The 17,740-nt window shown below is 40.9% G+C and overlaps 1 protein-coding gene across 1 annotated transcript in view; it reads left to right on the top strand.

Moving 5' to 3' along the window:
• Window positions 1-17,740, top strand: part of suclg2 (succinate-CoA ligase GDP-forming subunit beta) — a 102,103-nt gene that overhangs the window by 18,165 nt on the left and 66,198 nt on the right. Inside the window, exon 2 of the mRNA XM_073468119.1 lies at window positions 3,723-3,864. Within this exon, the coding sequence (XP_073324220.1) occupies window positions 3,723-3,864 (142 nt within the window). The remainder of the gene's footprint in view (window positions 1-3,722; window positions 3,865-17,740) is intronic.

Genomic DNA, 17,740 nt, shown 5'->3' with positions numbered 1-17,740 from the left:
TAGTTGAGCTGGAGCCGGTGGCCAGCAGGCGGATTTATGCAGCTAATGTTATCTTAAACCTCTCTCAGTTTCTCTAAAAGAGAAGCCAAATGTGACGATAATGTGTCGTCACTGATGGATTGCTGTCTCGAACACTAAGTTGCTTTAGGAGTTTCATAAGTTTGGAGTTGAGATTGAATGTGGGGTGTGGTACCGCTGATGTATCCACCATTGTGTCCATATTGAACTTAGAGAGTTATTCTCCACACCTTACCAACATCTGATCACAGTCCAAGATTGATCATATGTTGATGGTTTTAGGTCACTAAGTTCATAATCTAATCCTAACGGTTTGACCTGTCAGTTAATATGTCTCGGTGTGATCTGATCATTGAGAAGACATGTAAAATTTTCCTGTAACAGGCTCTCACCTACAATTTCCATTCAGTGAAATGTAGTGTAGATAGACTGACAGATGGAGACGTGCACCCAGGCAGCAGAGCTGATCCTCCCAAGGCAAACAGTTTGAATGGCAAGGGAGGTGGATGTTTTAAGAGAGGAGTCCCTGCAGGTACCTGACAGCAGTCAAATGAGTCCACAAAACAGAGAAAACTTGCTCTGCAGCTTGGCTTGTTAAGGCTGTGGGATATGTTCCGCTAAAGTGGACACGTAAGAATGAGCGACAGGCAGAAGACGAGCGAATGCTGAAAGTCTTACACACCCAAGTTTTGCTCCATAACAGGCAGAACCATGTTGTCCAGACCTATTTTAGTTTTTCCTAACTTCTGTGGTAATTTTTCCTTTTTTTCCCCCTCCCTTCTTTGCAGATTTTCTTGCCCTGCCTTTGAACCCCTCCAGACTCCTGCGAGAGAGTCGCATCATCAGTCTTGGCTTTTATAGAGTGCTATGGGGGATAGAATATAAAGCAGAGCTGACATGTATACATATAAACTGTAATAACTGAAACATATGAATAGTATGGTATTGCAGACGAGACTGCAGAGGTGACCCGTGGATGCCCCTCATTACTGTATTCGGTTATGCGAGAGAAGAGGCCAATATGGAGCAACATGTACTGTTCTCCTAGAAAACAAGCCATTTTGGCTCTAATGAGGTCTCCCGACAGGCTCTCATGAGAGCTGGAATGGTGAAAGCATGCTAATACAGTGTGCTGTGGCACAGAGAGGGTTGGTTTTGGCATGGATTGTGAATAACCAGCCGAGCGGTTTTGTTCTCAGTTAAGTCCCGTCAATGATTGTGCTCTTAGTTTTAGATTATATATAAAAAAGGTTTGGCTTTGCTGTTCCCTATTAGAGTGACCATGTCAAGCTCATTAGCCTTTAATCACCAATAACCATTAAGGGTTAGTTGGGGCTACATTTGATTCCCTTCAACACTTAATGGTTGGCGGACACTGAACAAATACTTTGCCCTTCGACCCCTCACACCCTCCACCACACCCTTGTGTTCCTATTCTTTCCTTGCCCTCATGAATGATGGAGGGACTGACGACTTTTTAAGGCATTGAGTGACCTTGTCACATCCCATGCACCACTGAATCAAAATGCAGCCTTAAAATGCACACATAGTGCATGTGGATACACACACATGTCCACAAAAACATCTTGGTTGTTACAGTTGTCTGTTTTTTGGTTCCTGTTGTAAATCTTAAATAAGATTTGCTTGTTCAGGTCGTCTATCTTTGTTGCTGTTGGAGTCATTCTTTCCTTGTACGCAGTGATTATAGTGGTTTATGTTTGCATGCATGGAAGCATGTGTACATGTGTTCATATGTTTTTTATGCAGACATTTTAAATGTGATCTTTGGCTATCTCAATATTGAATGAATCACTATTCATGAGAACACAACAGACATTTTTTTAAACTTATAAAGTTCAAAAATATAATACACACAACAAATAAATGACATATTTTGGAACTTTGTTCTGGTATTTACATAATGTCTCCCCCCTCCAAAGGAATTCATTTTGGCTTCCTTATAAATGCAGCTTTCAAATTATGTAGCATAAAAGCTGTTGACTCAAGGAACCTTCTGAAGACTACACAGGAATTGACAAACGTAATTTAAATGTTAAGCTGAACACTGAATGCTCCATGTTTATAGCTGTTTTTTCTAGTTCCCTAAACCTCAAAATGTTGGTTTAGTAAGTGCAGTTGTAGTAGTGCTGACATGTCCTAAATGAGACATGACATATAATGGAGCCTAGACATGTTGCCTGTAGACATTGTGTGACTTCATGTAAGTGTAAAATTCACTACTATGAGTAACTGAAGGAAGAGTAAAGAGAAATTGGAAGTGGCTACGTGAATAAATATATCTTTCCTATTATTACCGATAATTAGGCTTATTAAATGTTACCTTTGGTTTTGTTTGGAAATTGTTCCACTGAAGACACTATTTTTGCTTGTGTTATTATTTTGTCAAACTATCATTTGTATTTTCTTTCACAGTTCTATATTCTTACAAAGGTTATCTGAATATTCACACTTTCTATCTTGTAACACCGGCTCATGTCGATTGTCCGTCTTCGCCGCCTCTAATAATTTCACCCAACTGCCATATATTTTGCCAGTCAGTTTCGAAGGACGCGGATTCAATTTCAAGCTGTGGTGCACTGCTTGATGCAATTGCCATATTTTAGGTTGTGAGTTGTGTGTCCCCACAGAAATGCATATTTCCCACTGACAAGCACAGAGCCAACCTGTAGCAGCTGGCTACCTCTTTTCAAAACTAGTGGTAGTTGTGAAGTGCAGAATATCGACCGCGCAGGCTTGAGCACAGCTGGTGTCATGGAGCATTTGATTTTGCTTTATTGATACAGTATTACTAATACTATTCTGGTAGTATACAATAATGCCTACAACATACTATACAATCAGATGTTAACAGTATCACAAGTTGTCATCATCTTCTACACTATAATGTGCACATATGCTCCTTTATGTTCATGCAGAAGTCCTTGAATAGTTAATGTCTTGAGTAGCTGTAACACAGTAACTGTGGATAACAGCTTAGGTCAGTTTAACTTAGTCAGCAACATAAAGCAGTGCAATGCAGATGTTATGATCATGTTAGTTAAATCTTCACTGGGTGAGGAAATACACACACTGAAGCATCATTAATATGCTGAACCATAATTTACCTCACAATCCTTGTTTTCACTTTCCTTTAATGGCCTTTCTCTCCTTAACGACTCCCTGAAGATCTTCCCTGTGAAAACATTTGCGCGCACGCACACATGCCCATACATACACTCACACACACACACACCCATGCACATTGTACTGTGTGCTGGTGTGGAGGGATTCTAACTCGTACACAGCTTGTGTCTCCCCGTCACATTAAAAAGCCAATTTCCTTTTAATAGCAACAACAGCTGGAGCTGACAGGGCCTGCGTCTGCTGATGGAGCAAACGGCTCCAGACCTGTCCTGCAGCTTAGGCCCGACTGCCTGCCTCATTACTGGAAAAGAGGGGGGAGAGACGAGGAGCAAGGAGTAGGGAAGAGGAGAAAGGATGTAGCCTGTGCACTCAGAGGCAGGTGTCAGACATGTTTTAGTGCTGTATAATGTAAAACACTTCAGCGGGGAGTGCGGGTGAAACTGTTATCATTAAGTACAAATCATCAAGATGATACGTTGTTATTGCACTGCGTTAACTATCTTTCACTTACAAGTCACGCTTACTCATTCTGCCTCCCGCCTTCCCTTCCTCCCCTCCAGTGCACCTGGTTGAGTCCCAGGAGATGGCTGAATCTGCAGGAGTACCAGAGCAAGAAGCTGATGCAGGAGAGTGGCGTGGCTGTCCAGCGTTTCTATGTGGCCGACACAGCCTCTGAAGCCCTGGAGGCTGCGAAGAGACTCAGTGAGTAGAGGCGACACACACACACACACACACGCACACACACACACACACACACACACGCACAAGGAGCCATGCAGTTCACCTGCGTCAACTTGGTAAGAGAATGGAACAACTGGCCATCTAAGGCAGGGTGTTTGAAATAGTTTTTGTACTGGTGTCAATTAGTGCTACGCAGTATAGGAAAGAAAATCATTGTGATTAATTTGACAGATTGCATGTCTGTCCGTCTTGGGAGAGAATTGCACAATTATCTGCAATGTATACAGCACTAGTGTCAATAGGATATCTGAGTTAAGGTACCGATAATCAAATCAAATCAGTTTTATTTATGTAGCCCACAATCCCATTGTCTCAGTGGGCTTTACAATCTGTACAGTGAACGACATCCTCTGTCCTAAGACCCTCGATTCAAGTGAGGAAAAACTTGCCTTATTGAGAATAAACAACCTTTTAACAGTGGAAAAAAAAACATGGAAGAAACCTCAGGAAGAGCCACTGAGGAGGGATCCCTCTCCCAAGACGGACAGACATGCAATAAATGTCGTATGTACAGAACAGAACAACAATATCACAATTGAAAAATTGCATTGACAGAATATCTGATACAAATTATATAATATATGTAAAGTGTGTGGATCCACGAGGACGACTGAGCAGGCCGAGGCATCGCCAAGTGGTGCCAGAGCCACATGGCCTCCTCTCCACCGTGGTGACCTGGAAGAGGGCAGGCCACACAAGATAATTAGCAATAAAAAAGAAAACATCAGAGTGAAGAGGCATCAAATTTTACAGAAGTACAGATATTCCCCTACATTTCATAGCTTTCATTTAAACATAAATTTAAATATTATTTTCAGGGAATTATGTTTTTTTTGTTTTTGTTTGTGAATCTCTTTTTTGATTTGATACAACAAGCCAGACCTCTGAAACTGTTTTTAATGGTGTATGAACAGAAGCAGCCATAGCCTTTGCCAATATAAAATATTGTACATGTTGGCAAATATATGATGTAAATCTGGAAATATCTGATCAAAGTATTAAGTAAATGAGACCCAGCAAAGCATCAATTCTTACTTTTGCTTCTTCAGTTTTATTTTACTTTTTAGTTTTCAACACTTGCTGCTGTCAGTGCTGCAGACACACTTAGGTCGTTACTTAAAAACTACTGTGGGTCGATTCTCAGCCCTATTGCAGCCTAGTTGATGTGAGATTAGCTTAGTGTCTCTTTTGGGTGCAGTAACACAGCAGTCTTTTGATGACATGGCACTATGAAGTGGAATATGTAGATGTGTTCTATTTATTTCATAGTGCACTCTGCTCCAGCAACACATGGAGCTTGTTGAAATACACACAGTAGGAAATGAGCTGTTTGTCCTTTAAACACGTGGCCACAACATCACTCTGCTGCACAACTGTTCTGTTGTATAGATTTACACACATGTATTTCTTTCTTAATGTAATGCTCTATTAATTTGATAATGAGTTGTTGGGTTTTGTAAACTGTGGTTGGTTGTAATTACTGTGTAATTGTAGTGCTGTACAGTACACTGTGAAACCTTAACAGCCCTATTTGTGCTGCATGGCTCTCTGGCCCTGCTACAGGACGTGCAAATGGCTGTGGCTAATCAGGGTTGAAGTTTTTTCCTGTTTAATCGCATCTTTATGCTTAGATGTGGAAGCCTGTGTTTTTTTGAGCTTAGTGGCTGTGCCTGCTCGGTTTTTCATCATGCACTCATCCGCGCTAATTTGTTTCACAGCCTCTCATGTTCAGTTTCTCATGTTTCGCATACATTTTTTTGTTTTCTTTGTTTTAATCTATTAATTTTTACTTTATTGGTTAAATTAGGAATTATTGTAGCTACACACCCACATAAAGCCATGCAAGGAAAAGACTGAAGCTCTAATTTTATTCTTGTTACCCAAATACATTGTGCTCGCATGAACAAAGATGGTTTAACACACATTTGTATGCACCCACACATAGCTTTCGCTTCCATCCCCTGTTCTGCTTCCTTCCCACACACCAAACTGCCCTATACATACTGTGTATATTTTCCACCCTCAGCTTTATATTTTATTCAGTGTCCTCTCCAACTACAGCAGTGGCTCTCTGATAGTGCATCCAGGTTGGTTGTCAGCCAGGAAGGTGCCACTCTTACTGCTGCGTTTGGGCTCCAGCGCCTGGGGTGCTGCTTCCACTGGCCCTGGTTACGATGCAGACAAAGATAAACTGAATAGGAGGAAGAGGATATATATTTTCATGACAGTACCTATACTGGCTCGGTAGGGGAAGAAATGGAGAGACAGAAAACTTGGGAAGTAGGAGCAGACAGCTTAATAAAACCCAGGCCGCATTCAAGAGTTGATTTACTTATCTCTCGGGATTTACTGGGTTTTTTTTCTAGACGCAAAAAAGTCAGATAGAATTTGTTCGTAGTTATGACAAAGTTATTGAAGTTTTCTCCTGGCAAATGAAATGTGGCACTGCACAAAATTGCATGTTTGGGTTATTGTAAAATCTATTTCGGGACATTTCTATGTTGAAGTGCAGAACAGTGAATGTGCAGAGGGAAAGGAACTTTATACAAATGGAGGATGAAAATGATTTATCATTGCGGATTGTCCACTGCAGTAGAGATAATTGCATGACTGTGGTTCAGAAATATTTTTATTGGTTTCTTCAACCAATATTTCAGGCTCAGTGGCAGAGAACTTACACTTTCCTTTTGCGCTCCATTGCTTTCCAGAAATGGACAAGACACGTGTTAAATAGCTCAGCATCAGGTCTTAAATAGCAGCGTTGCGTTCAACTGAACTCGACTGTGGCTGTGACCACTTACATCCCGGGTGTTAGTAAATTCACAGCTAAATTGAAAATATGCGCCAACGCAAATTTTTGCAACTCTTACAGTAATTTGCGGTCGGCTTAATAAATCAGCCTCTCTATTTCCCACAGTGCACTTCAGAACTGCTATATCTTCTCATCTCCATTTGTGCGCCAAGCTGTGGTCAGTGTCCTTGTGTGTGTGTGTGTTTCTCACACTTTGCGACTATGGCTGGCTCACCATTTAAGCATGCAAGCGAGCATCTACTGATGCTTAATTTCTTCAGATACACACTGTGTCCTTTCATGCTCTCGCGTGCATGTGTACGGCTCACTCTCGGGCCTTGTTAGGTCATACATGAATGTGATGGAGAATAAGAACAAAGAGGGAGATCAGTAATCTCTTTAAGTGATCTGTTGGGCTGAAATGCAAACTGAGACTGGCGAGGTCTGACTCTCAGGGGTGCAAGGGGGGGAGCGGGGTGTAAAGCCAGCCCTGGATGGAGCTCTGTTTCATGGCTTTCCAGTGTAATGAACACAGGGTATGGCTCTGCGCAGGGGATATGGATGGTTGGGGTATCTGAGCTGACCAGGAGTGACTCCAATGGATTTCTGTGTGGTGCTGATATCCCACTGTGAGTCCTTGGTTCCCTGCATACACAATAGAAAGAACCAGTCAAGCATGGATGCACAGACACAGATGAATGACATGCGTGGGGTAAGTTTGCCCATATGAACACAAAAAGTCTCTCACACACACATATATATATACTGTACACCAACCAGTATTCTCCTCTCTGCTACACTCACTTAACCATGAAGTGGTTAAGTTGACAGTTCAATTGCAGCTATGCTATATAGAAAGTCCTCTCACTCCTCTCATGTGCTGAAAAGTGGTCCAACTCTCCTAAAGTGGACACAGATTGATTTGTTCTATTACCGCTGAGGACAAATAGCTTAAAATCTTTCTCCTCCTCAATCAAAACATAAAAAAAAAAAAATATCCGACATGGACCACTGATTCCCTTTAACTTGAATGACAACTCTTAGGGGAGACTTTATATTGTGGCAGATGGGTGACTCACAACCAGTTAATGTCTCATGGAAAGTAGGATTTGAATCCTGAGGCCCCATACCGAGTGAGCTGTGCAGAGAGTGATCAGAAAGTCCAAAGTTTTTGTAATGGGTGCTCCACTGGGACACCGAGAGAATGGCACGCTAACTCCTGCTGTCTTTCCAAAACCAATGACCCAGATCCACTAGTCTCATGCCCAAGCTTTTAACCTTTTTGTTGTGTGTGTGACAGCCTGAGTGCCAAGCTGTAGTTGTGAAAAACAAACTTTTGGACCTTGAAGTTATATAACATATTATCTAGAAGTTCTGATTAAAATTGTTGAAGATACTTGTCCTTTTAAATTGAGCTGTCACACTTGTGGATATTTACTGTCTCTACAATCAGATATCCAGTCATTTTGTTTGGTTATAGTTTAAGACAATACTCATTTATGCCTCCGGAAATGTACCATGCTCTTCAGCAGTAAATAGGGAAAGCACAAGTCAATAAGAATCAATAATTGATGTGTGTAATGCAATGCTGCTATGGCACGCTGCAGTCAAGTTTCAGTAGCACCTCTATTTCTGTGCCTTCTAAGACGTGACCTAAAAGAGGTATGAAAAATTGATATACATTTGTCTTTAGTAGTAACGCAACACTCAGCCCATTAGAAATACTGTATATAAAACCCTGATTCAAAAAAGTTGAGATGCTGCGTCGAGCAAATAAAACAGAATGTGATAATTTTCTAATCCTTTTTGAATTGAAAACGGGACAAATGCAATATATATAGTGTTTTACCTCATTAACATTCATCATTAATATATGCTTATTCCGAATAGGGATACAAATTCTAAGCAATTTTTCAATTGATAGTTTGCTGCCATAACAATCGATTATCAGTTAATCACTAATGATACGTTTGACTTTTTTTTTTTCCATTAGAAAACTGTCTAAACCACTAACTTGATCTATATTTGATGCAAAATGAAAAAAATGTCTTTTAATATGTTTTAAATGACATTACTTGTATTTAATTGAAAACATTTTCTCATACTGGTATTTTTATTTTGATATATTTCGTACTTTTTTATGTATTTTTGCCCATCTATGATTGTTGTTTTACACAATTTTCATTGGTTAAATTTTTAACGGCAATTAATGGATTAATGATTAATCATTAACATCTCTTATTCTGAATTTGATCTCAGCAACATGTCTCAAACAAGTTGGGACAGGGGCAACAAAAGACTGGGAAAGTTGAGGAATAAAACCTTTGTTGGTGAACACAGTTTGCTTGCAAATTATTTCATTATTTACTTTTTTTTTTCATCGGGAGTGTACAACCAAAAATGTTTCATTAGCGTATTTCATTTCTTGCTCAGGCTCTTGAAACAACCAAGGACTTGAGTAAAAGAGTACCTCAGCTCACAAGCTACTGAGCTGAGGTGCTAGTAACAAAGTACCCCTTAGTGTAAGGTGCATAAGGCCATCAGATGGTCAAATAAAAGATCTAGTAAAAGTTTGAGTTAAGACACATCATCAATCCTTCTCCATGAGAAAACACATGTAAAGCCCTCTGTGGAACAATACACACATCTCATTGCATGCCTCGAGGTGTACAAGACTATAAAAGTGGTTGGGAAATGGAGCAAGAGCTTCTTCCAGTAAATTACCTGAAAGAGCTTTGTGACTCTCCATGCATTACTAGTTCTTCCCAACGCTATGCAAATCCAAACCTCATGTTTGAAAGACATATGGGTTATATACAGACCTGGGAGAGGTCTTCTTCTCTGGAAGATCCCCTTCAGCATTATCTATATGTTATTGATAATGGTCTATAGCTTTAGTCAATGCAAGGCTAAATTGCTTTTCCTTTTGCGTCAATGTGAGCGCACTCATATATACACAGATATACATGTGTGTATGCAGGTTTTTCACAAAGACCTGCTTGCTATCTACCAGTTCTGAGATATCAGAGCAAGTCCAGTAATGAATATAGATTTCTTCTTCGCCTTCCAAGCAAACATGCACGGCCATGCACATGCGCCCAGATATATACACACACACAGACACACACACATATATACAAATACCTGTGCCCTGCTGCAGCCAAAGAGAATGTGATTATGCAGTCCACTTTGTGTGTCGCCACCCGCTTGACAGATGCATCTGTTGAGCAAATCTTGATGGATTTTCAGTCTGAATTCTAAATCAAAACCACATTTTGCCTCCCCTTCCTTGCTGCGAGAGCCCTTCATGTCTGCCGTGCCTGCTGCCTCACCCAGCAATCATTCATTGACAAAGCGGCGATGGAAGAAAACATTGCCTTGGATTCTTATCTCCACCGCATGTTGAGCCTGTGTGATGGATGGGAGCAACACATACTTGTGTATATGAACACCTCATATCAGATGAGACGCAACGTTTTGCTCTTCTTTACTATTGTCATCGTCCTGACATACCTTTTGACAAATTGTGTTGCAATTACATTTTCTTTATCTTCCTGTTTTTGTTCACTCTGACTTGTTTTCAATTTCCTCAATTTCTCTCACTCCTCGTTCACCTCAGTCTACCTCTGCTACGCTCTTTCACTTCTTTGTGCTTAGCACAGCCTCACTGCCAGAATGACAATTATAAGAGGTAGGAAGCATTTTAATTTATTTCACTCGGTTATGAATATTCAGTGTAAACAGAGCCGTTTTTATGCATGGCTGTCAAATCTCATGTGAGCTTATTAGAGGGATAGTTCACCTGATATGTTGGCTGACTGAATAATAGTGAGCTACCTTGACATTACCTCGTTGATGAGGCAGGTGTGTGTGTATGCAGGCGTGCAGATTGGTAATGCTTGTCCGCTTTGTGATGGCGTATCAGGGAGAGGGAAAGAAAGAGATCTATAGGTACCACTTATCCTAGAAATGCATCTCCATTATTTTCAATCTGCCACGCATTGCCGTTTTAAGTCGACACGCTTGAAAGAACTCAGAATGTACCTGTAGTTGGCTGAGGTAAACATCAGTTCCTACACTGAAAACATAAACATTTTGTTGGCCGTGCTTTGTACCGTGGTTTATTTATTTATTTATTTTTTAAAAAAAGGAGAGAGAGGCTCTTCTTTGGCTACTGGGGATCTTCTAGCGCTCTGAAGTCAAGTCAATGAGGCTCACACTGTGCCTCAGATGATGTGTAACTAAAAGTAGCTCAAGGCCAAGGACACTGTTGTTGTGTGTATCTTAAAGTGATTGTTTTCAGTCTGCTTATTTAGTTGTCTACTCTCTGTGGCAGCTTAGAGCCCCTCTATGCCTCTGGCCTGTGATCTGCAAATCTTTTCACACAATACTGGCTTAAAGTGTATTACGCCATTTTTCTGCTGTGACTGTTCCTGCCTGTCCTCTCAGGGAGACCTAAGCTTGTTGGGTTAGTTTCAGATGCAGCTCATGATTTAAAGGTAGAGTAAATGCCCATTTGGATGATTTATCAATTAAAATATCTTGCATATAAGGTCAGCTGAGCAGCCAACTTTGGAGACAATCAGAGAATCTAGCAGCCTCATAGCATGTGTATGATATTATCAGTGCAAATCTATTCAACATAAAGTAGTATTATGTGCTGCTTGAAGTGCAAAACCGCTAAGGAGTAGAAGAAGGTACCAGCAAACTACCAGCAAATGGATAAGAATTTTGACTTTTCCACTCATAGTGGTTTAGGTTTCCAGTTGTGCACTGAAGTACAGAGGAGACTCCCTGCAAAGCAGCTTCTGCTGGATGGACTCCCAGACACATCCGCTGCGTTTCCCCATCACTAACAGTCTGGAGAGATGTGGAATATACCAGACACTGAGCCAAGGGCATCTTGGAAGGACCCAGTGGTGTGGAGGGCCAGGGCAGCTGTAACTGTGACGGCAACTGGGAGGAGAGACAGGACGTTCCCCGCCATAAAATCCTGATCCTTGATGCTTTAAATGAACATTGAAGGAAACATATCCTAAGTACCAATCTGGATGTTTGTTTCACTGTGTAAAATGTTTAGTTGTCTGTTGTGGTAATACATCCGAGTGGTTTATCTGTAAGAATGTGAGATAAAATGCTAAACTCACAGATATAATTTATGCCGTAACACACACGCTCACACTTGGTGTGCCGCCACATATTTCTTTTGCTGGTGATATCGACTGCAGAGAAGCATTTACACCTCCGACTGGGCCTGGCGCTGGTGTATGAGATCATCTAGAGAGTACCATATGCTTCTTCACTAACCCAACACACTGCCTAGCCTGTACCATCTGTCATAGAAATGCTCCTCCCCACCATGGGCATCACAACAAGCCGTTGTGAGGACTTCCTTAACCATGCGTGACATTTGCATTTTACGTGAGTCATCCCGTGTGCCCTTCTCACATGACCTCATCTCCTGACTGGCCTATGTGCCAGTGGAGTTGCTGTGCGATGCTTTCTCAGTTTATTTATTCACAAGTTGTGCTGAATGGATAATAAACCTGAGAAGTTACGTGTGAGTATTTTAGATTCAGTAGAAAAATCAAGGTTAAAAAGATTAGGCTTTTTGCTACCTTTTTTAAAAAAGCAACTGCCTTACAGTAACATTACCACAGCTGCATAGATGAAGCACCTGTTTGATTGCTTTGGTAGCAGAGATCACAGTGATTGAAAAAATGTCAACTCTACCACACAGTTCAATATTAATCTATGACGGTTGCGTTGAAATTAATTAGAATTAATTGTGTGCTAGTTCTTATTCATTTAAACTTGATTAAAAAGTAACAGAAATGTGTTCATAGTCATTGACTTGAAAGATGGTACTACTAGATATAGACAGCTACAAGTGAGCATGACAAAACTCTCCTAAGTTAAAAGTATTAGTATTATTTGTAAAGTAAGAAATGCCTCTATTCTTGTGTTTCTCCTTTCTTTGGTGTAAGATGTTGAATGAATGAATGAATGAATGAATGAATGCAAATTGATTTCATGAGAAAAAGAAAACAAAAGAAAACAAAAAGTTAAATTAGTTCGACAAATGAGCGTAATACAATGAAAAGCATGCTACAAAGTATATTCCATTACAAATGCCCAAAAAGGAGTAGGAAGAAGTATACACTTATTTAATCCTACCTCTTCTCCATAACTCAGTAATGAATCATAATCAATTTACTTCCATTCCTGAACCTGTGTACCTTCGTACGCTCCCATCTAACTATATACAATTCGATATACAATATGTACTATTAATATATCACATATTATTTATAAAGATATTTACATACACACGTTCAGTGTAGAAGGACTTCACAAATCACACCGAGTTTGTGAAGTCCCGTCGTGGGTGCTGAGTAGTGATGTGCTACTGTGGCACATTAGCATCACTCATGCTTCACTTCCTCTTTTATGTCATGGTGTCCCAACACTTGCTCAGTGATAAAGCCATTATCTGGATAATACTGGCCCTAAATTGCATGTTTTATTAAGGCTATTTCATGCTTCATTGAGCAGTGAATTTGTAAGAAGCATTGAAGTGATTTTTTTCTTTTTCCCAATGCTTTCCCTCTGCATGCCTTTTCTTTGTATGCACTCCAGTTCGGTTCCAATTTCTGCCTACCTGGATTTGGATAACAGTGTTGCATGAGCCCTGAAAGGTCCTTTATCATCAAATTCTATTATGCCTGGCTCTCAGTGCGTGATGCCAGCCCTGTGTCATCATTGATTAAGAAAATGTTTGGACAAACCTAACATTTGTTGAATGTGAAAAGGAAAGTCAGAGCTGTACTATACACCTCATGGACACATGGGACCCGCTTCTGTTTCAGCTAGGGACAGACAAATACATGTAACTGTCAAACATGGTTAAAACATGGATCATGGCCAGACCTCTCCTCGCTGCGAATCCCCTCCTTTCTCATTCATAGTCCCCACTAGAGCCGCCTCGTGCTCTTCAACACTTCAAGCGCCTTTTAAGACCACTTTCATCTTCCCCCTTCAGAAAATGAAGCAGAGTCTCTGGTGAAAAGAGCTGACAGTAGCAGTTAGTGCTGAGAGTTGGCTCGACCACGGCCCTTTCACTTCTGTCTTTGTCTGAAGTAGTGAGGGGAAAAGATGACCCTCTTAGAGCTTTGTGCGTTTGAGTGTGTATATGTACACCAGCTGGAACCCATGTTGCGTCCTCTTCTCGTTGGTCTACTGGACGGAGGCCACTGAAGCAGCTGCTCACCTATTGAGGGAACTCATTTCTAGAATGGGTTCTTGAACTTCAAAAGGATACGCAACCTCAGTATTAAAGGATGTTGAGCTTGTATTGTTGCCATCTTTATGCGCTTACGGCCAGCCTTTCCATTTCCATCAGTTACCATCCTGACCTCCTGTATTTTCAATGTGAACATGACAGTAGCCTGGCTGTGATAGCGGAGAAAGGTGGTCTGTTTAATGATGTACGTCAAAGCTTGTGACTGCAACATGAGACCCAAGAGTATATATGTTATGGAGTCATCCAACTATGCAAGACAAGATAAGTTAACTAGCTCTTTTAATAGTAAACTTACTTCTAACATTCCCAGTCATAGTGTCAGAATAGATGTGAAGGTGTTTGGTGGTTGCCAGTTAGATGACCTTAGAAGCAAAGTGTACTTACAAACAGAGAAAACTCAGATACCGCCGAGTAGCTCACATGTCATTAAGCTACTAGTACGGAGCTTGATGCATCGTATATACAGTTAAGTGGATTAATAGTGAATTAAGAGCGCTACCATGGATTCAGGAGTTTGTATTTTTACCTGACCACTGAGCTAAAGAATTTCAAAGCAATGGCTTGCCAGCCAATTTCTTCTTTAATATTATCTTAATAATGCTAGAACCAGGGGCCAAGGAGGTCAGGATACTGTTATAGCTCAACAATATGATTCGCCATTCATTGTGAGAGCTCTGAGATGACAGAAGATGTGCTTTCACTTCACAGAGATAACAGCAGCCATTATCTACCAGTTGAGTGGTTGAGAAAAAAAAAAGTTCTTTGACCACCATCGACACTGAAAAATCTGACGGCGGTGTTGGCGCTGTGTGTTGATATGTGTGGACTTGGATGGAAAATATTAGAGGTGTTTGTGTTTATGCATGCTGCTTCTGTGTTTACAGAGCCACATAAACAACCTCAAACTAACGCCCTGCACATTTCAATCTCCTGGAGAGGCTTGTGTTTGGATGTCTCGGGCTTTTTGGTTCCACTTCCACTGAAATAACTTCTGTTTTACACTATTGACATTCAGCTAGTTTTTGTTTGGACACTTTGTACTCGGTACATGCTGTACTCTGCGCTCTGTCTTTGTCTTTGTGCTGTGCAAATGTGCAGTTTACAGAAGAATAAAGTTAGATAATCATAGGAGAATCTCATCGCTGTTTCTTGCTCTTTAGCATGGAATATTTTGGTATCATACTACTTACTTGCAGTACTTATGAGATTAATCTGGTCTGTGCACACCAATACAAGAAAATTACTGACAAATTTGCAGCCATTAGCCAGACTGCTGCTGTTTACGTGGCCAGAGTTAAATATTATGTTAATAACCTCTACGCTAATGTGTTGAGGTTCATTTACATAGCTATTAACTGGTAATGTCAAGTCAAAACAACATTGCTCTTTCTTCTATGTATAACCCACACATTCTGACCTTTCTTTCCTCTCCTCGTACTTTAGTCCCTCTTTTTTTTTTTATCCCTCTCATCTCTTACCTCTTTTCCACTCCCTCCAATTTGTTCACTCACTTTCACTCTCACCTCAATCTGTTGTTGCTCTACTTATCCACTGTGTCGCTTTCTCTGTCTTTGTCTGTAGTGCTTAACACCCCGCAATTTATGCCCCACCCTTCTGTAAAATAACCGTAGTACCACAGCAGTACCTCTGTGTCCTCGTTTGCCACTTCACTCACATTGTAAAGGAAATAAAGGAGTGCGGGGAGTTAGCCGGAGTGAGCTGCAGGTGTCTTTACCTCACAACCCCCCGCTACCTGCAGGGCTCCTGCTGATGGACAGAACAGCTTATGCCCCTTCACAGGGCTCGCCTGTCACACAGGAAGACAGATGTTAGTCTGCCGTTTTCCTGCCACACACACCCGATGAGAAGAGAGAAGATGGGGAGGGGCTGCTTTGAAACAGGAGGTTATTGACATGGGCACAGCGGCCTGCTGACATACACTGCAATGGCTTCATTCAGATCACATAGTAGGTAGGGCTGTGTGTTATTTTTATGCTATATTGCAATACACAGTATATATTTTGACTTTTTTCAAAATCTTCTCAGAGGAACGTCTTGATCTGGCTACAAAATCAAACATCAAAATAGTTTTGACTAAATACCTCTATTAAGCTACAATATTACAGGAATGACTGTTGGGGGAAACAAATGTAAACACAATGACATTTTCGATAAATAATCATCAGTGAAGTGGTTATAATGACTAGGTGGGTAAAGGCAAGAATTGAGACAGGTCTGGAAACAACCTGGTAAATTCAGAAATGACACTACTTGATTGTGATGCAGCATTTAAAACCAGGAAAATATCACAGTATAATGACATCCAAAATTTAAGCCAATATATAGTCTTATGTCACAATAACACTTTCACTGAGCCCATATTTTTGGCTATATGATAACTGCAAACATAAAAATGTTAAGAAGTCGCACTCAAGCACACAGACAGTACAAGTGCTCAGACACACATGCCCAGATACAAATTACGCTGGCCTCTCCAAGGACCTGTTGTTGTCATCCAGTGCATTAGCTGGCTCTTAGGTCTCTCGTTTGCTAAGAAAAAGCCATGCATCTGAAATTGTCTTAACAGCTGTAAATAGGCTTTGCTGGGTAAAGCGGCCTGTCTCTCAAAGAGCTGATTTCTGTAAGCAGCTTAGTGTTTCCACCTCCTCATTACGCACCCTAACCTATTCATGTTGTGGCTGAGACATGGAATTATTTCTCACACATCCCCTCTATCGTATTAGGATGATACTAATGTGCCAGTAGAAGTGAACATGTCAGGGTACTTTGCGTACATGCAGGCGACCTAGTCGTGTTGGTATTAGTCAGAGTTGAGAGTTAAGACAGGTTCAGTAATGGGAATTGTACTAGTGGAGTAAAATGCACAAACATTGTTTTGTTTTTTGTATGGATCTCTAACCATTAGCTACGCTTCATTACTCCTATAGTGGAAGTGGCATTGCAAGTAGTCCTCGTGCCCACTAGCATGTCAACAGCAGCAGATGTTGGAAGCTGTTAGAATACTTGTATCTGCTATTGTTCATGCAGAACTGATGAAAAATATTCATTCAATAATGAGAAGTGAGCAGCTCATGTTTGTGTAGATCCTCAGTCACTTGTTTAAAATATTCTTATGGAGGTTTTTCTGGAACACTGCAACCCAGGGGTAGTGTTGTTCTAGTTAACCGTCTCATGATGTGGCTTGATACCAGCAAATGTCTTTGCAGAGGCTTTATTTTCACACAAATGATTCTCCCTATGGATATATAGATAAACACCACCCATCGTTCCACAACACCGTTATCATCCTCTGCTTGTATGGCAATGAAAAACTTTTAGCCAAGGGGTTTGAACCGCACCTCTCTGTCACTGAGAGGAGACCAAGGCCAGCTCAGGATGTCATTAGAAGTGCTCTCTGCGTCTGAAAGCCAGGTGGACTTGTCCTCTAATGAGGACTCGGCCGTCATGGAAGCAGTAACTGGAGGATGTGTCACACAGAGGTGTCACCGTCGGTCCGGGACGCTGATATTCTCCTCCACTGAGTAGCACTGAGATGGCATCATTAGAGGCAGAGATGGACACAGGGACGGTGGGCTAAACCAGACAAGATAGAGAGATGATAATGATATATTTAGGTGTAGAGAACAAAAAAAGCCAAATTGTTGTTAGCTTTGACTTTTTGTGTCTAATTCTCTTTGCTTGTCCCTTGTTATACAATTCCCAACACTTGGTCTTGCAGAGAT

Source organism: Pagrus major, chromosome 6, assembly GCF_040436345.1.
Source record: "Pagrus major chromosome 6, Pma_NU_1.0".
NCBI lineage: Eukaryota > Metazoa > Chordata > Actinopteri > Spariformes > Sparidae > Pagrus > Pagrus major.
This window is presented reverse-complemented; position numbering and strand designations above follow the sequence as displayed.